The sequence below is a fragment of the Anopheles funestus genome, chromosome 2RL (genome assembly GCF_943734845.2).
Source record: "Anopheles funestus chromosome 2RL, idAnoFuneDA-416_04, whole genome shotgun sequence".
NCBI lineage: Eukaryota > Metazoa > Arthropoda > Insecta > Diptera > Culicidae > Anopheles > Anopheles funestus.
Genome location: NC_064598.1, coordinates 43,181,111 through 43,202,323, shown reverse-complemented (window position 1 = coordinate 43,202,323; position 21,213 = coordinate 43,181,111). Strand labels below are relative to the sequence as shown.

At 40.0% G+C, this 21,213-nt stretch overlaps 1 protein-coding gene across 4 annotated transcripts in view; it reads right to left on the bottom strand.

Moving 5' to 3' along the window:
* LOC125760546 (uncharacterized) overlaps positions 1-20,729 on the bottom strand; it is a 64,454-nt gene extending 43,725 nt beyond the window's left edge. Inside the window, exons 1-2 of one of the 4 annotated variants that reach the window (XM_049420760.1) lie at positions 20,544-20,729; positions 15,070-16,192 (exon numbers count right to left, since the gene is read on the bottom strand). In XM_049420760.1, the coding sequence (XP_049276717.1) occupies positions 15,070-15,246 (177 nt within the window). In that variant the 5' untranslated portion in view covers positions 15,247-16,192; positions 20,544-20,729. Of the gene's footprint in view, positions 1-15,069; positions 16,193-16,325; positions 17,047-19,922; positions 20,331-20,543 lie in introns of those variants that run through there. The other 3 variants (XM_049420763.1, XM_049420761.1, XM_049420762.1) reach the window with 3 other exon arrangements.
* Positions 20,730-21,213: the final 484 nt, after the last annotated feature.

Sequence of the window (21,213 nt, the reverse complement as noted above, 5' to 3'; positions counted from 1 at the left end):
AGGATGGTTTTTTTTTATTTGCAGCAGGTTTGCTGATACGAGCAACAAAGCAACGACACCCACACGTCGGGAGAGATGAATCATGGACATCAATGGCAGCTTATACTGTTTGGACGTTGCGCGAAGATATTCCTAAAATATCTCACAACCGGCCTGCGATCGGAATGGAAACACAGAATGGAATATTGCGCAAAAAAATATGTTTTGATTTGTATCGTAACCAAATAAACATCCACTCAGCCTTGCCGAAACATTTTGTTTTTATACACCGTGTTGATGCGATTTTTATGTGCTGCCAAACATCCCAAAGTGATCAACAACTTCGAACATGGTCATATAAGCATCATTCAATGAAAATAAGGACAAAATGTTTCCTTTCAAGTGGTGTACAGTTTTAAAACAATTGAAAACCAACTCTGCTTTTATTCGCCAAAGGTTTTCCTGGGGACTCCAATCAAAATTTGATAAAATAACACACAGCGTTATCTCATCATTGACGCTCTTCAACACCTGTACGGAACACTAAAAGAAAAACATTTGCTAATGGCCTTCTAGACGGGCGTGACTGACAAATGCCAATTATTTACTGTCAAAATGTTGACAATCATGAACGACCCTCAAAGAGGAGAAGTATTTTTACTCCATAGAAGCCACGATCAGGACCAAACATTTCGACTGCAGCACCACCATCTGTGACCATCTCTCCACAAGAATGTGACTGATTTCTAAACCACACGCTACAGACAACCGCCATGTCCGAAGCAAAGTCACGACCAGGTGGGCTGTCATAACCCAATTACTCAACGTCGACAAAACTTGCACAGTTTCGTGCAGTTTACGTTCGTTCGTCGTTAAGCAGGTCATTTTGTGCCAACTTGTACGACTTCTGGCATTGTGGTTCACCTGTTCGGGTTGACTTCCTAGAAAGTAGTGAGTTTTTCTCGTCTGCAAAGAAACAAGATTTGTTTGCCCTTAACAATTCTTGCAGAACTTTGCCCTTGCAGAACAAGAATAAAAAAGCACAATCTACTCTGTCCGAACAATTGACAGCCCGCTCAGACCGTTATATCACGTGGCGGAAGGATAATAATGTAAAACTCAATTTCCGTCATGAAAGGCTACAGGCTGCACGAAAACCAAAATCACGAACTTGAACTGAACTGTTATGTAAACAAGAGTTAACCTTACATTTCCTTACGTAAAAGTCTGGTTCTAAAATCAAACCAATGAAATGCTTCCATTCTTGATAGATAACACAAAACCATGTTTGATAAAAACGGAACCATATGAAATAACAATATTATAATATTTAATTAGAATAATATACACATAAGGAGTATCTTTTTCCGTAAAAAATACAACAAAAGAGTTAAAAAATACAAGGAAGAAAAACCGGCAAAATGGAATAATAAAATTAATAAATATAATAAAATTAATTAAAAAATTAATGAATAAAAAATAAAGTTGTATGCAGACAAAATTAATTAATAAAAAATGCAGAAAAACAGGGTATCAGTAAAAGAAATATAATTTAGTAACAATTACAAAATGAATAATGATATAGAACTAAAACTAAAAACGAACTTCAAAGAGCCAATAGAAAACAGAAAATTAATAAACTGACACATGTACTGTAATAAAACGTAAAAACCTGTCAATCAAAGAAGGAAGAGTTTTTTCTATTAGAGTATTAATAATTTTTAGGAAGATAGATTATAAAACTTTATTTGCAATAATTAAAATAAATTTTATTTTGTATTTTCTTTTTTTCATTCGTAATTACTTTAAGACGTGATTAATTTTGTTGTGTAATCCAATTCCAAAATCCTTAAATTATAAAAACGTTTAAGGTAAGTTTAGTTAAAACATTAAACATCTAAAAAAAGCATCTAAACCATCCACTTCAATACAATCTTCTTCCGACGATAAGAACATAATAGCAATATGCAACCATTTCCCAGCCGCGAGCTGAAAAGCGGAAGATGTTCCAAAATGTTCGTCAGGAAGTAAGCACTAAACGCTTATAACAGCTTCCGGTCAGCGAAAAATGCGGGCAAGAATGGACCGTTCAATAGCTAAACCAAACGTCAATGACCCTCCGCGGTACGCGGCCAAACAAGGCGAAAATAAAAAGAAAACAAAATTCCCAACCCAAACATTGACGGTACGTAATCAAGGTGATGAAGACGAACGACGGTGAAACAATGCGAACACCGCGTCATTGTGTCATGTGCTCGATGGCACGTGACGTCCAGACTTCCAGTGCTGATGTAAAGTACTTCCTCGTTGTTGAATTCAATATTGCCGTTTGACGTACGAGCAGTGTTTTGCATGACGTGACCCACTCGTTTCAACCCCGTACCCTTTTTTTTCGCCCAACTCCACTCGTGGAAAATTATTCTTACTCGCGCCGAAACACCTTACCTGGGTGGTATAACCTCACGTTCCGGAGGTGATAAAGATCATCGGTGTGGGCCGTAGTTATACCTAATGACCCTAGAACAAAAAGGGTCAAAAAGCTGTTTTTTTGTCTTACACGATTTAATTAACACCAACGCTTCTTCCGCAAAGTATCTTCATCACAATTCCACGATTGATGACGATAGAAGAAGAAAAAAAAATGACTCCCTTGCAGGTTCGTACTCTCGCTATCAATCGTCCGCACACGCCTTAGAATGGGAACACTTTGTTTAAAGATTCTTAATTTTCAAACCCTCATGGTGTTGGTTGTCTCACATGAATAAAAACAGAATCAATAACGAAACCATTGAAGCGTATCACATGCGACCCGTTACATTCGATTGTTCGCATTCTTATACAACGCCTTCCCAATACGAATACAAGTGATGGTGTGAGCGACCGGGATTAATGGCCCGTTGTTGTATTGGGAACACATAAACAACGACCACACCCTCGCATGATGCACTTTTGCATCGTGCATGTGTAAAGAAGAGCAACGGTCGGCAAATGTTTTATATTGCAACACCTCACGAGTAACGTGCGGCTAGTTTGATATACGACGATTTGGCATACACTTTTTATGCCCATGGTTTGTGGGTGCAACAGACAGTACTGGTGGAGATGATGGACGGGTTGAAATTTATGGCCATTACAATGTGCGCACAAAAGGGCACGGCCTAACCGCCCGCCAAAAAACAACAATTGCACGATTCAAAGACACCTCCAAAAGGAACCATAAATTATTAATATGTGCGACTGAAGGTTTTTTGTACTAAAACTATCTGTAATAATAGAAGATTTTTAATTATTGTTTCTTCAAAAGTCATTTATAATCTTAACAACTTAAGTCTCAAATATGAAACATTTACTATTCACACATGGGATACAGATCTGTGATATTATCGGGTCAAGTGATTGCATGCAACAAATCAGGCGCACGTTTCGAACAGATGGCATTTTGTTGTTGAAGATGTTAATCCGAATGATAACAAAACAAAATTATTAGCTAATACAAATTGATCATACGATATAATAAGGGGCGAACGAATTTGCAACACCAAAATCCAAAATCCATTCACTTCAGACGTGTGCCAAAAATTTCGTTAAATCTGATAATCGAATAAGAAAAATGGCAGATAGCAACATCCAAAAAGGAACTCGATCAAAAAAAAAAAAATCATAATCGCAATTGTGTGTCGGAGATTCGTACTGCTCTCATTTAATTTTCCAACCGTTTTCAACCAATTTTTGCAACAGCTGTGCTGTACAACCGATTGTCATGTGGCGTTGCCGGCCGCAAGGGATCGGCAACATTTAATTACCACCACGCGATCGGGCACGCACGCTCGCAATCTTGCCCCATCGATTAGTTTGCATTAGTACACCGGTCGCGACTCAACCGACCAGGCCCCGATTGATTGCGAACGCGCGGGGGCACAAAAGTGAAAGAAACCGCCAAGCGCATCGAAGACCCGACGTACACTTTCGGCCTCCCGGCATCGACCCGATAGCGATCATAAGATTTTAGCAATGGCGTTAACACTTTCGATTTAATCACACGCAGCTATGATGCGATTAATTACACGCTTTGCTTTTGGCAACATGTTCGGTCACCTCATCCATTCGCATCACCCCAGGAACACGCATCCACGGACGGAAATCTCTTACATTCCGTTCCCTCGTAAGCGATCGCCTGTTGGTTCGAGACCGCATGATCAGGCCACTGGCAAAGAAAGTAGCTGTGAGCCAATTATTATTTTTGCGTGTTCTGTTACTAGTGCTCAAAACCAGATGCTTGAAGGTGGAGAGAAATTTGGGTTTTCACACGGGAATGTTTTTGGCAAGAACGGCTGCAAGTGTGGTTTGATGCAGGACGATTAATTGTACAATAAACGGGATAGTTATTTGCATTAATTATCGTTCGATTGGTATCATCTATGAGTTTATTTAATCACCTCAGGTAGAAGTACTCGCTAAAATGCGCTATTCTGACTAAATAGAGATCCACTATGTTAATTATTTTCGTGACCTATAAAAACACAAACAACGCTTAAATTTAACAACTGTAATTAAATAGGAAGCAAATATAGAAACCCCATGAAATTTTAGAGGAATTGCATTCAACACACTGTTTTTCTCAAAGGGTATTGAAGGAAATTCTGTGGATATCCCTAACTAAAAGTAAGATCCTTATATTACAACTACTTTAAGATCTTACTTGGGGTATTAAAAGAAATTCTGTGGAGATCCCCAAATAAAAGTAAGATCTTCATTTTACAACATCTTTAAGATCTTACTTGGGGCATTAAAGGAAATCCTGTGGAGATCCCTAAATAAAAGTAAGATCTTTATCTTACAACCTTACTTTAAGATCTTATCTTTAATTTCAAATCTTTTTCCCATATGTAGAATTGATCCTAAGTCAATGAATACTGGCTCAGCTGGGTGTATCTCATCACTCCAACTCTACATCAGGAAGTACATGAATTGCCAGAAATCAATTAGTCGTGCCAATTTACTATCATTTGGCGGAAGCTACTAGTGCGTCAAACCACATCTTCTTGTCCACCAACATCCGCCGCCTCAACATGCATCCTAAAGCGACAGTTTAAGGGTGCATCCAGCCCCAATTGCACAACCGCACAGCTACTGAGGTCGATTGCATCTGGGACATGATTACGCTCATCTAACGGTTGTTGTAAGATCGCTGGATAAACTGTACACATGTCGAATGCGATTGAGCACTGGTTGAATCTTGAAATACCGCACAACATTACGTTGCTGCAAAGCAATCCACTTGTCTGTCTCGGTACGAAATGCTGTCTCGCAGGTAGTGAACGCCCCCGAAATGCCGCAAAAGTTCCACAAAAAAGATTAATCTTGAGTAGTGAGTAACCTGATTCGGTTTACGTAATTTGAAGGTTATTGCACACAGATTTACTGCACACAGGCGAAAGAAAGGTATACAAGCAGTCAAAAGGAAAACCGCAATCTTCTAAGACTTTTTTTTGCCCCTAACCCTTCGATCGAGCTGAAGGTCAGCCAGCGCCATGGCTCATTCATACTGATCGACAGAAGGGAACGTTTCTTCCATTAACTAGACGATCAATAAATCTCTGATGGTTCGTAATTGACGCAGGCTGATGATGATGATGATAATGGTACCGGCTCCACTATAGCTTCAAGATACTTCCCCACTTCTTAAGATCTTCTCAACCTTCCTTCGGTATAGTGGATTCCATCCTGCTCTGGAGCTCGTGTAGCCCAACTACACCGTTTCAACAAGTGACTGACTCTACCTGCATTTCCGAATCAGGGAAAATGAATGGAGAGAAAGCTTGGTTAGAAATATTTCTACCTTTTGCTATGGTTAGTATGTTTCTTTCTGCCAATTTAGCTCTTTCTCCCACCTTCGTACAAGCAGACCACTTACAACAATGTACTACGGTATGCCTTTGGTTCTCCACGTGCACGAGATGAGCTTGAATGTTTGGGGAAATTCGGGAACTTCGGGATCTTCGATATACACAAGAGCGATAGCGAGTATCGATCAACTCCAATACAAGTTTGGTAAAGAAATCTAACACGGATCTATTTCTGGGTCAGTAGCATTGCATTTTGGAATCATTTCTATCTCATCAACTGTTTGGCCCATATTCTATTTGCATCACCATTATAGCCAAGTCGTTAAGATAAATTATGGCATAGATTGTTTTCTAAAAATAGTAATTTGAATTCTCCATCCCAAGATCGCTATACTGGAAGTAATATCGATTTAAGAATATTGCCGTATTGTTCAGTGCGATTTCTCTATCGTAACTGCTTCAACAAACAGTAAACAAACCAAACCACAACAAAAACAATAAAAATCATACTCATAGTTCACATCTTCGAACAACAACCGATCGAAACGTCGCATCATTTTATTAGAGCTCGCATAAAGCGCTGTCAATTGAGCTAATTGGAAAACTAAACATTGGCCTTCGTAACATTTGATCGTGGAAGATCACGTGATGGCGTAACGTATAAGAACTCATGACGAGAAGCGAGGTGGACCTCTTTTTTGCTCTCCATAAATGCAATAAAGCCGTAAAATAAAGACAGCTCTCATTGCACAAAATATTACCTTTTACGATCGTCAGTTCTAGCGAACGGGTAAGGAGTTCACTTTATTGCGATTTTTACTGAGAACTCTTTCCCAGTCGCAGCTACACTTCACTGCCAGCATTGCCGTGTATGAGTATGGACAACCAGCCGGCTGGATAATCTTGTACGTTTAGTGCATCAAACAATTGCTAAACTTCCGATCACGACATTGCGACTTGCGCGATCGCACACGATAGCAACGTGCGGCACACGATCGTTCTCCTCCAAGGTCTCCAAGTACGTCGAGTACGGCGATCAAACGGTGAGACTTTGATGCCATTCGAGCTCAATGACCCTGTACAGCCGGAGTAGCACCGATCAAGTTCACGACCAGTCTGCCCTTCTTATTTTCTAATCTAACTATATAAATAACATTCTAACAAAGGTGGAGCTTCTGAAGGGCTACGTACAAGTAGAGTAACCAGTAACGACACAGTTTTGTCGAGGGTTTGAAATGCAACGAGATGCCATAAACACTACCGCCTGCAACGGAAGTGGAAGTAAACAAACCACTAACAGGGCGTGTGAGTACAGATTGCTTGAGGCGAACCACCCTGCTCTGTCCATGTTGCATAAATTAATTCCCCACGTAGAGCACACGATCAGCTTGCAGCACGCAGCACGTACCTAATCGTGCCCGCAACTGATGGCAGCAAACGTTCGAGCCGGTTCGTAGACCGAAAATGTCACCAGCATCTATGGTCGGCAATGACGGACTGGGCAAATGCAGCGAGTGGACTAACCGATTGCTTTCGCTCTCCTTTGCCGGTAGAGATGCCGTCACTGATTATGGTTGCCAGTGCATTTATCAAACCTTGTGCTGCGATGCACTTCAATTAAGTTTGTGCGCGCATTGCACTTCCCCGTATAGATGATTGCGGCCGACAGTTACTGAAGGACGTCGTGATCAATATCTCGCTCTAAGGCCAGTGTTCCAGCTGCAATCCATCCTTCAAGCATTGCTCTTCACTGTTGTTTTTTTTACGTTGTGTGTTTCTCTTCAGCTCTTATAGCACAAATTATACCATGAAAAATCAACCGTGAAGCGCATACTGAGTAACTTCCGTTCGTCCAATCAAATGTGTAGTAAAAAGAAAGAGGGGAGAAATCAAAGTGAAGGACACAGTGGAGTTTAATGTATTCAAGTAATTCCCCAACTGTGATCATTCTGTTGATATGTTACATTCAAATATACAATAATATTTAGCGAGAGAATACTTTTTAAGAACTACAACCGGTACGCAATATGGCGCCCAATAAACCTTTACTAGGCGTTATTGTTATCGCTCAATATCAAGCCACATATACTAATAAAAAGGACCCAGTAGTTATCGCTTCGCCATCAAACAACAAGAGGAAGAATATCGCAATAGCATCACTTTACATCCTAATTGCTTTACGACCACTTATCGTGGCTAGAGCCATATCAAACTACACACATCACCCGTTCGTAGCGATTAAATTATCTCGTCTAACATTTGCACAAAAGCAACAGCAAGTGGAATAGTTTCTAGCGATTTAGCTTATCGGGGTACCAACTTCATCCACCTCCAATTCGTGAGATATCACCATCTGGGGTTTTATCTGCGATATATAGTCACGCGGCCAACGCAATCTGTCTCACCGATCTGCCGACGAAGTACCAAGAAGAAGTCATTGAACCAGTGACCCTTTTTCTATGGACATTTTTTTCGTGAGCAAACCGATCATTTTCCTTCCAAATTTTCTTTGCCCTGCGTGAGAAATCAATTTGTCCATTAGCATTAATTTTATGCATCCCGCGCATCGGAAAACAGGATAGAAATTCCGGTTCCATTTCGGAAGCATAATTGCATTGCACACCTTCAGATGCTTCAGATTCGGTACCGAAACAGCATTAAAGGGCCGACAAATGCCGGGTCGTGCCGGTTGTAAATAAATCGTTCCAAGTTTCACATTTTCACGATTTGCCTTCCTGCACCTGCAGCGATGCAGTGAGCGCCCAAAAAAAAAAAAGAGCTGGCCGAGAGCTTTGCGCACAAAAACCCATTTCGCCTCCTAATGATGTTTTCGAGAGCATAATAACGCGCATTGTTTTGCATCGGTATCCAACGGCAAAGGTGCTGCGCGGATGCGATTCCAATCACGCTCGTGGTGTGTGTCGTTTTGCTTCTTCTTTTTGTTGAGAAAGCGAATGAAAAATGAGCTCCACACACACACACACACACACACATCACGGGAAAACTATTTCAGTAATGATTCCGATATCGTTAAAATCGTCGCTATGGCAGGAATTACTGCCAGCGAAAGTTTTCGGCATTTAATCACGGTAAAATGCGGGATGCGCAAGAGGTAAAGTAAAAATGACGAAAGTCAAAACTAAACGGTTGCGTCAAAAATGAAGCACTTTTTTATTAAGCCCGGTTAACATTAATCACATTTCCTTCATAACTTGTATGTTGATGTTTTCTTTTTACACTTTCTTTTACATGCTAATTATGTGTAATGCTAGATTCAAAATAGAACCCCTCTTCCTGTGCAAGATATATTAAAAATGTATACAATTACAACCAATACATATTAAAGAAATTTAAAATAAAAACTTTGACAAAGATAATAAAATTTATAGCATCGGAGCCGTGCGATTTCATCAGAACTCTAATTCTCGGACACTCTCGAGTGATTTTCCTGGCATATGACAAAAGTCTTAAGATATTCTGAAACAATTCTTGTGGAATTGGTTTGACATCTCTGACATCTTTAGCTATTCGGAATCTAGACACGAGAATTGTGAACTCTTTTCTGTTTGCCGATGGATCTTAATAGTGTTGCAAATTCGGGAATTGGAAGGTTCGGAGATACGATTCGAACAAATCGGATCCCAATTGACGGATTCGAATCTGTCCAATTGGGATTTTGTTGGGAGTCTATTTGATTGCGATTCGGTTGAAACTCGATCCATTTGAGGATCAGTAGGGACTCGCTTGAATTTGGAGTCGTTTGGGAATGGACGCAAACCCTTATAAAAATTGTTTAATAAATCATAAAATATTAAATAGAAAACAGATTACCTATTAGCGCCATTTTGTTCACCGATGAGTTTACTCTTTTTTCTACAGTTTCGTTATTTCCAGGTATCAAATATTTACAAATATCTTTTAAACTCTTCAAGATTTTCTTAAAGTTCAAGAAAATGCAAACAAACATATTCGATATTTTCACACATGATTACTTCATATCTCCCATTCTTTTTTTTTTTAAATTTAGCATTATCAATCAACTTCATTTTTCCCTAAGTTTGTCTTTCCATTGACAGATCATCAAAAATGGATTAAGAATGGAAACGGAATGGATTACAATTATAGTCACAAAAACGCGATACATTTCGATTTAGCAACGGCCATTATGGGTGATTTGTTGAACAGTTACAACAATCGTTCCCCAAATTCGGACTTTCGTATCGTAATCTTACATAAACAATGGACCCACTAACGTCGCTCTTTCTACCGTTTTCTTCTTTATTGATTAACCACTAATAAACCGATTTCGTCCATGTTGGCAAGTGCCACAACGGAGAGCCACCAAAAGAGGGGAAAACGGTGCAACGTAGCTGAATTAAATTATTGTGCTTAATTATATTCCCTACAACACAGGCCTAGCCTCGCGGAGCGCCTTTCGCGGTGAAAGGAGCACAATCAACTTTTCTCACATCGTGCACGCCTCACGAATTGATGCGCTGCAAAGGGTTTTTTTTTTCTATTTTCGCAAAGTTTTGCGTAAGCGGCAACATGCCAAAATCAGGCACGCACGCAAAAGGCTTCGCACGGCGGGAATTTGGCATCTGCATATCGCACAACATACATCGATAATGATCAGATCGGTGGCCTACGATAGGCAACAAGTGTAAATGTTTTTTTTTTTATTTTTGGGGTAAAGAGGAGAAGCAACTGAACTATGCGTTACTTTCACTTTTGCCGCACTCACGTTCAAAGGTGCATAATCGAAGCGGCGTAAAACATTCTTAAGCAAAAACCAATTGTTGTCGTGGCGTGATAATTTGTGCAAAACAAAACGTTGGGGACGCGCACACATTACCAGTCCGGGCATCAAGTTGCTGCGATAAGTGATGCTTGCTCTCTGTTGAACAAACAAGGCAACTCTACGAACAAATATGTCACATTAATCATTGTTGCACATGATGTGGACGTCAGCGAAAAAAAAACCCAATCGAAACCAAAACACTCCACTCCGAGTCCTCGTGATGATAGGTGATAAGAACACCCATCCAGAAGGTGGTCGTCATGTGGTCAAATTGTTTTACACACCTCATATAGAGCTATCTACTTCTTGTAACAGTTTTTTTTATTAATGTTACTTTGCCTCACCTATTGTGAGGGCATAATTTGGAACAAACAAGCGCTTTCATCTGTTAGGTCATTTTTTTGTTACATTTCTCCATTTTCAAAACGAATCATTTTCCAACATCTAATGATATATCATTGTATCAAGAGCAAACACCAAAAAAAAACATCCCAAATCAAATGCCCTTAATGGGGGGAATCAAAAAAGGCAAATAAACATTTATGTCTACTCTACTCTGATAGTACACCGCAAGATGAAAAGCCAATAAGCATAAAAAGTGCATATATTTTGGAAAGCGTTTATCCAACTTTCTACCACATTTAAATGATGAGTCGATTGAAATAATTTCCTAAGGACGCCGCCATTATTACTATTTTGCCGAGACGTGCTATTTCATACATGTTGGAGTCACCTTTTTTTTTTTTGATTATTAAAATTTCCACGCTACTCGTACTGTGTGGTTGTGTGTACTTCTTCTCTAACAAGACTTCCACACGATAAAAAAAAGTGTTCCCCACTTGATTCCTCATGTATCGGAATTAAGCTCAAGTGTTATGGTGGAATAAAAAAAAGCTTCAAAAAATCCAATCAACACTGACCCGCTAAAACATCACACAAGCGGCGTGAAAGCGGCCAAAACAGAAGTACCGAACCCTTTTGCGATCGGCCAGAGTTCGATCAGATCGGTCTCCTAAAGGGAAATCAGAGCCGCAGCAAATTACACACACCTTGCCGCACAACCAGATACGTTTAATATTTCAATTAGGCATCGTGGAAATTATTGGCCGGTGTGTGGCCAAAATTCAGAGCACAGCACCGTTCTTCGCGCAGCGAGGGAGCGAGTTTTACTCGAAATGTACGGTTAAATTAATTGAATTGGAAACGACTTTCGCTCGAATTTTACTACCTTTTTTTTACTCTGATGCAAGTAGGAAACCCAAAGAGGTGAGGAGAAAAATAGGTAAAAAAAAAGCATTAATCAACCTGTACGTTGACAAATGAAATTGCAGAAACTATCCCGCCGTCTCGCAATCGGAACCCGAATTGTATGTGACGCGAGTTTTTGGAGCCTTTTCAAACCAAAAGCCCAACATTACCCAACACCGAAACTTCATGGTCCGAACTTAAACGCACCCAAAAACTGGTGCACTGAGCATGACCACCCGGCGGGGGGTAGGGGAGCATCTTGGGCACCTAACGCCGCGTGAAAAGTAGATCGATTTTCGCAACACCAACTAAACAACAAACGGATAAATAAAAAATAAAGAAACACAGACTCCACTTTCGCCATTAGCCACTGCTGCACGCTTTTGGCGCGGTTTGCAATTGCTCCAGCGACTTCGATTTGCCTATTTGTGTCCAATTTCGGTTCATTTTCGATTGTCCATATAATCGAGCAAATCAGCATAAATTCACGCGCCGGGAAATCACCTTAGCTGACGCGGAAAGGAAAAGTTTCTTTTTTGTTTAGGGGTAGCAACAAAAAAAAATCATTTAAAATAATCATTTAACGCCAGCAGGTGTTGGGGAGAAAGCCCGCTGTAAGTAGGTAGATTGGACAGTGAAGAAAGATGAGAGTCAAAATTGTCATTAAGCGATTCCATACATCGAATAAAATATTATATCGGACCATCGAAAAAAAACATTAGACTTCATCTCGAACTTATGAGCTCGTGGCCAGTTACATGAGCTGTGAGCGAATGAGCGTTTACCACGCCTCCTTTGCCCATATGAACGTCCTAAAAGATTTCGTGGACAAGGTGGTCTGGTGTCATACTAATGACATGATCAACCTACAGGAACCTTCAATGTCTAATTCGCTGCATGATAGTGAGATCTTGTGATCTAGTGAGACAACAACTAGTAATGTACACGATCGTTCCTTATTTGTATTTCTTCTACTGTTAGGTTTTCGTCAGTTTTGGACAAGGTCCATATTAAAGCACATATTAGAGGCGCATGTGAGTATTTTGGAACTTATCCTCGCTGTTAGAGTCCTAGCTTTAATCATCACGACAGGTATTTTGAATGAAGAAATTTTCGCATTATTTGTACATATTGGTAACATTTATATTACGATCAGTGAGAGCTTGAAGCTCTTTCACACTCGTCGCGATCGGCTGTTTAGATTACCTTAGGCTTTGTGCTGTACTTCTTCTGAACTTCTGAATAATGACTTGCTGCCAGAATTCAATCACAACGAATTCAAGATTTCATAATTCATGTACTCTATAATTTGATATCTGGTTTTCGCCAGTAGACAGGTGAAGATCTTTCATTTCTTAATCAATTTGTGCTTTGTCGCCTTGTGTGTTGTTCCAATTTTTTTTTGGAGAATTGAATTATAACAAGCATTAACCATCTCTTAAGTTATCATGTAAGTTTCGTACGTAGTTTCGTGTTTGAACGTTCAATTTAGTGTTTATTTTTATAATCTTCAAAAGTTTGGATTTGCTACCGTAACAAAACTTTTCTTTAAATATATTGTAGTATTGAAATATCTTGCTATTTTGTTATACAGTAATTTCTTCAACAATTTCAATAAATATTTGTTTTTTTTTTAACATAGCTTCTGGTAAAATGGAAAATTTATGTTTTCTATGTTTTTGTTTCGTTACTGCAACTTCTGAGATATGTTTTCTGTGTTAAGATGTATCTTGATTAAAAGAGATCTATTCTTTATGCCTGACAGATTTTATGATCCAGGACAGTCTTTTTCCAGAGACAATACTAGCATTTGAGCTGGAATTAGACACTAGCCTCTATTCCATTCAATTCTTCTCCATTTTGCATTGATTCATCCTTTTAGAAAATCTTCAGACTGAAATAGTATATGAGCAAAAACTGAAGCTCAGCTGATTTTGATTTGTTTTTGTTTTAGTAATTCCGAAACTATACCAAATTAATTATTACACCATTAAAACACCAAATTAAACAAATTGTGTATTCCACACAGATTATACAGGTTCTTTGTGTTAAACCCGATTTACAAGCTCATAAAAATAGTGTAATACTTTCTTTATTTTATTATTTTTTTAAGCAACAAATACACACACAAAGGTATACGCTGTAGTCAGAGAAAAAAACAATTTAATGTATTTTTACTTTTTTATACATATATTTAAACAACTTAAAAATGATACACCTGTACCAAAAAAAGCACTAAAAAAACAATAAAACAAGAAACAAGGGACAAAAGGGAAGGAAAAAAAGTGAAATGTGGCATCCCTTCCATCCAAAACGGCCAACCACGGGGCCGGCTGGCTGGCTGGTTGATCTTTTATCCAGTGCGGAAAAATGAAAACATTAGAGGCATCTTCTCCACACGGCGTTCGCAACAGATCAGAGATGCCCTGCGCCGTTGTTTTCCAAATGAAAAAGAGAAAATTTCTTTTATCTTGCTACTATCATGTCTGCCTCTGTGTGTGTGTGTGTGTTTGTGTATTGAAGGACGCACAGCCCCACACGTATCGTGCGGTATGATACGTCACGTTTTTCCTCTGATTTTTGCCGCCACTTTACACGTTTTCGGTGTGACGTTCACAAATGCGTTTATTAATTACTGTTAAACCACGCACGATAAAGATGTGCTTTAAAGGAAGCAAACAAACGTTATAATTGTTGCGGGTTGGCGTGCACACAGGTATGCATGTATGGCATGTGGCTGTATGTGGTGTACCGTATAATTGTCAAAAGTGATGGAATTTTTTGACCTTTACACGCATAATCAATAACCCAGTAATAAAGTGTTGGCCCGTTACAGCGTTACCGTGAAGCTGTGTGCGTTTGTGTAAGAGGCCTGATTTCACCGGCCAATGCTCTTTGGTGTTTCTTTATCCTTTGCTTTGCGTAGGTGTTTACGATCGATACGTTTGTTTTACAACTGTAGCAAAACAGCAATCAGATCACAGTTGGACGGTATCCCCAATTTGCTGTGTTTGATAAGGATAATGTTTAATGTAAGTAATTATCCTGATAACGAGAGATTTTTTTCAACTATTCTCTGTAGCAGTAAGGGAATTTTCTAATATTTTTCTACTATGATTTTTAGTGATCGTTTATGTGATTTAATTTTTAATTAAAAAAAGTTTTTCGTTATGTATCATTTTTCCACGAACTTACCTTGAACACTTCCGAGAAGAAACCGGACCCTATGTGTTCGCGGTGAAAATCGTCCAAACAGTAAAGGGCCGATACGGCGGTCCGGAGCGCCCGACAGGACGGACCCGTGACGGAACGGTCCGAGCAGCCATTGCGGCTCAATGGCGGCCCCGGACCGGTGTGCTGTCCAACGTTCATCTTTATCAGCTCACCACCCGCAGGCTCGTGTGCGTGTGTTTGCGCTTCGAATCAAGCCATTCGACGACGGCGACAATGTAGACGCACATCGCTCGAAGGCCGCACGTAATGGCCCACTGCCCACGGGGAGACAAAGTGAAAAGAAAAACACTAACGTTGCCACCTGGTTTACCGGTGTGGATGGGTTTCGGTTTATGGATGGGGCTGGTGGGCGTTATGGAAACCCCGAACACGTGTACGAACGATCAGTAACTGAGGATGCGCGCCACAACACTATATTAGGCACTGTAAAAACTTGGAGCGAAATTTTTGGAACTGCAATTGCACTTTTACTGCACACTGCACCATCATCGTATGCAATTTATTTACGAGCCATTTTGTTGCTTGCATACATGCACTCTTGGCACACGGACACGGAACACTACGGATTCTGTTTAATACATTTTAATGCAAATATCACTCGCACCATAACACATTGGCCAATTTAAAAAAAAAAGCACACACACACACTGACGGTGATATTCTGCTTGTTACCGTCGCAGCCCGGAAGCTGCTTTCTTTTGACACCTTTTTCGACACGTCGGCCGGCCGTATAAAGACGAATGTAACCCGTTTACGAATACCGATCGAATGCATTCATCTTATGCGAGCGCAGCAAGCTATGTTTTAGTTTAGGGGAAAGGGTGCCTCTTTCTTTCGCCTAATTTTTTCCATCTCTTTCACCCGCTCCTATCCTGTCTCTGTTGTTTCTCTACCCCCGGTACAGCAGCACACATTTTCATCATCATCTGGTGGGGATTGCGTACGGGATCTGCATTTGACTGTTTTTTTTTGCGGGGAGGTTTTTTTTGACGGTTCACATAGAATTATGCCTTCTCCTACCCAAAAGAAAAAAATAGTTTGTTCGATTTTTTCTTTCACTGCTTCCACCTGTCTCGTCGGTCACCTGTTGGATTGTTGGGGAAAATGGTGATGGGGATGGTAAAAAAAAACATTATTTTTTTAAGCAAACAGCAGCTACTAAAACCCAAAGCAAATATACAATAACAACATTCACAAACAATTAAGCCCCTTCCTACCCTTTCAGTCGGAAGAAGGAAAAGGGGAGGGTAAATCGGTGGGGAGAACTGAGATCCAAGCAGCGGTACACGAGACACGGAAATGCGGTTTTACCACGAAATGATTTGCCGAAAAACGTCAGGCCGGGCCGGGAAAGTCAGCTCAAGTTTTTAGCTCTTCCGCTTTTTGTGTATAATATGGTGCACGCTCCGATGTGTACCGGTTGCTACTAAACGCACCAAACGTTAGTAGACGATCGATGAGACTCGCGAGCGCAACAAACGCACGATGGATGCTTCACACGCACACACGAATACGGAAATCGGCGCACTAAAGGCGCTGTTCGAGCGTCATGAATTCAATGGAAAATCTGATGCTTATCTGATCGGTTGGTGTGCGATTGCTCCTGCATGCGTAGGTGTGATACGATGGCCGCAAGTGTGTTTTCATTCCGTTCGCACCTGACAGCTGATAAAGCGAATGTTCGGTCGGTATCTTGTGGGTGTTGTGAAAAGTTTTTTTCTTTTTTCAAATATTTTAACAAAAAAGTTCGTTTTTTAAACTTTTGTTCGCCGAATAAAATATAAATATGTTTTATTAATCAAAATACAATTTTAACCATAAAAATTATTAAAAATCAGTAGCATATTTCATACCAAACGATTCACGTATTAATTATGTTTTTATTTAACTAACACAAACAATACAAAATATTTTTTTCGTAAATCATTTTTAATTTAATAACCCCAAACAATTTATCACATTGCAGGGTTTTTTACACACAAAAAAGTTCCTTTTCGTAGAAAAATTTTATCTCCATAAGTGATTAAATTATACATTTTTTAGCCACAAATTTTTAACGACTCGATAAGGGACTGATACCGTGTCACCTTTTTTTAAAAACGCAACCAAAAGTCACCCAAGCTTATTATCAATCAGTGCCCGTAACGAGAGGCACTCGTTTTACGGAAACTGCTCTGTGTAATGTGGCGAATAGCATTCCAGGGGGCAATCATCGGGCCAAAAAAAGGGCAACGTCAGTCTTCCTCACAGATAAGATAAGCAGCTGCGCACAATCGATGGTAGTCACTTGCTAAGGTTTGTTGATGTAAATGGTCTCACGTCTAAACGTGAGGAGAAACCAACAGCAATCGTGGTACTTCGATAACACAAAAACTGTCAGTGACTTTGCGATCCTCGCAACACACCAGTTGTTGTCCAGATCGTATCCGAAAGATCAATCTGATCGACCCTCTTTTGATATGTGTCAATCGATTAGAGCTAGTTTCGTTTTTTTGTGACTTCAACTAGCAAGGTCACCCTATCAACGTCTTCCCTCTCTCTCTATCTGGTCTGCTTTCGACCATAAATCAACATTCAATCAGTTTGTTGATAGCATGTTTTTGTTAGAACTTTAAAGCGAAGGCACCAACAGCTCCAAAATGAAAAAAAAAAGATCAAGGTCACGCAATGATCATCGATCGGCACAATTGTTTTTAACTGTCAGAATGACATTACTTCTCAAGAACGAGCAGAACGATAATATTTAGTTTATTGTAAAATTCCAGAACAAAAATATGTTTTAATTTTTTTAAAATAAATTTATAATTAAACAATTTTTCAAAACTGTTAATTCGGCCATATTGCTAGTGGCTCATCAAAAGTTTTTATTATAAACAAATAATCACCACATAATAATGATTAACTTTCTTCAAACTAGTTTAAATTTCATTATGGCAATGCGCAAGTAGTAAAACTATAATTTCACAATTTGATAATTTTGACAGAATTTTTAATTTTTTATGCTCAAAAAAATCGTTAAAGATTTCAGTTGCATTGAAATTGTTTGAATTTTAATCCATTTTATAGAACCATAAATTCTTTTCCGAATTTCAGTCGCTACTCAGAACGATCGATCATTCATTTCGGTCTATCTCGATCACAGCTAAATCTGTTAAAATTAACATCTGTCTATGATCTGCGTGTCTTCAAAATGATCAGTTCTACACTTTTACTGAGAGTTTTGTTTTCCCAAGGAATAAGTTCAAGTGCTGTCGAGAATTTCCATTTCTGTACAAATTCTTAGTCATAATTTTACGTAATTTTTGAACGGTGGAAAAAAAATCATCTTGAGTTCTTGGCAGGACGCCCAAAAACCTTTCGCGGTTTCCAACGTCAATCGCGTTTTGCGTGGAAACAAAATAGCAAACCAAAGGCAAAACAAGTGAAAAGGGATGTGGAAAATTCTCTACGCGATGCGATTTGATCGGAACCGGACGGGGAAGGGCGTTCGTTGAATGTTCGCTCCCGCTTGAATCCCCCTTCGTTGATGAATGTGACGTAAATCTCAGGCATCAAATGGTGCTACCAACGTTAAGCCGGATGCGTCGGTCCGGTTGCAACGGATGGGGTGGGTTCAAACCTTCTACCCATCCCCCCAAAGCGCGGAATGTGTCAGCAATAGGGTGGGTAAACCGAACTTCCTTTGCCCCGTTTCAAATCCCTACACATAAATAATTGTGTCTTCGTGCACACATTCCGGAAAGCTTACTTCGGATAATATCTCCCACAACACTCAAGCATAAGGGGCCCGGGGGATGGGTGTTTATAGCGAATTCCAACAGGACAAAAACCCACACAACCACCAAAAACACACCGTGCCATCGTTCCTTTCCAGTGCAGAACGGATTGACGGATGTTTCCAAGTGCACAGTAGAAAAAGGGCGATGCTTTTCGGGATGGTTCGGGGAAGTATGTTATTCTAAAAATAGCAATCGCTTCCACCGAATGCATCGACGCTATTCATTCTAGCCGCAAAAGCGGGCGATGGTGAGAACGATCGCAGGTTTTCACAGCCAAACAGCATCCGGCAAAGAAGGGCAAAGAAAAAAAGGGTACGCGCTTCCACTCTTCAGGCGAAACTGTAAACAACAACAATCTGACATTTGCTGACAGTTCTTTTTTCTTCTTGCGGCGTTCTAGATCAGTCACGCTCTCGCTCTCTCAATCGTATGCTCTCGTTAGTTTTCTCTCACTCTCTGTTGCTGCTAGTACACACAACCACAAAGCAAAAAACTACAGTTTTTCCAACCCTTGATGACACTTCTTCCACCCCTAAAAACACAGATGAAAATCTGCCCATTAGGAAACAGAAAGAGAGCCCACCGTGTCTTTTCTCATCCGCTTTTTCTTCTTGTCACACGTGATGCTGAATGGTTCGCGGGAAGGAAAAGTCCCGGATATTTTCTTCCTCGTGTGTGTTGACTTTTTTTTCTTTCTTTTCTTTGTACTCATTCATTGCTGCTTTTCCGACTTATATTTTACTCTACTGCTCTCTCTTCGATCTCCCATGTTCCCATCTTCAGCGACGTTTAGCTTGAGATGCTTTTTCATGTGTTTTCATTTTCCCAACACTCACACAAACAGACACACACACACGCACACACATTCACAACTCTTGCCCATTAGCAAAAGCGTTACTGAATGAAAATGCACAGGCGAAAATGCATTCCTCCGGTGCATTTGTGCAACCGGGGGAGCAACCACAACTGACCACACAGTACATTCACAAACACAGCTTCACGCAGAAGCTTCACCACACCACCAACCGGATTGACCTTTCCTATGTTGCGCTTTTCCATGGGCCAAAAAGTTATGCGTTTGCTTGCGTGCGTGCTGTGTGTTTTATCCTTTTTTCCCCCCGCCATAGCAAAACGCTCATTTGCACCATTGCTTTTGGGGATTACGCTGCACACGATAGGTAGCATTTGTTCGCATTTTCTTCTATTCGCAAAAATAACATTTTCCACCAGGCCAGGCCACCCTACGTGTGCGTATCACCAACACTCGAATGATGGGTCACGCGCGAGATGGAAAGGGCTCAAGCCGAACGCTGTTGAAACACATTCCGTTGCACCAAAAAACTTCATTTAACATCAGGCAGTAGGCGATGGATTTGTTATATCGCTCCCCCTTGGGCAGCGGTGCACATTGGTTCACCCATTGGAAAAGAGAGCAACACAACACCATACCGTACACACAACACCAGCAATAACAACAACAGAAAAAAAAACAAACTTGCAACACTTTGTACTGTATTGTATCTGTCTTTAAAATTGTAACCAAAAACTCTACACCCTAATTGTGGATTAAACAACAACAACTAGACCGACTGCGGAAGGTTTGTTTCACGCAATGAAGGGAAAAAACGTGCCTCTTCCGTCTCACGATTTACTGACCGATTTTTGGTGGTTTGCTGCGATAGGATTTTACTGTACACGAGACGAACTGTACGCAATGGTTGAACCGCACGATTTGTTTTGCTGCTGCTTGGCGAATGATGTGTGCGTGCTATTTTTCACTAGCACTAACCCCCTCGAGCACAACGGACGGAGTCGCATAACCGTACGGTTCGAGGGAGAGACCGAGCAAGAGAGAGAGAGCGAGAAAGACAGAAGGAGAAAATTAAAGGTATTTTTATGCTTTGCTATGCTACGGGTTGTGCAGTACTTTACACACGCACACACACTTACGCGTATGCACCATTGCGTTGTACATGAAGCATTGGTCGGATGAATGCACTGTGGTACGGTAGCAGGCGATGAAAATTTGTTTATTATTAAAAAAAAATGTTTTTACTGTTGCAGTGAAAATTAGAACAATCACTCCATTTAACATTTTTAAAAGGGTATTAATTTTGTGCAAAAATAATAATAACTGAATGTATTTTTGTTCTATTGTTTATTTCATTCAACATGTCATTTGTATGTTGGCATGGCAACTAGTGTAAAAACATCGCGCTGATCATTATTTGAAATATTAACACTGTTTTAATAAAAGTTACATTACACCGGTGCACATTTTTTAGTTTTTTATGACATTACATTACATTACATTAATTTTCTACGA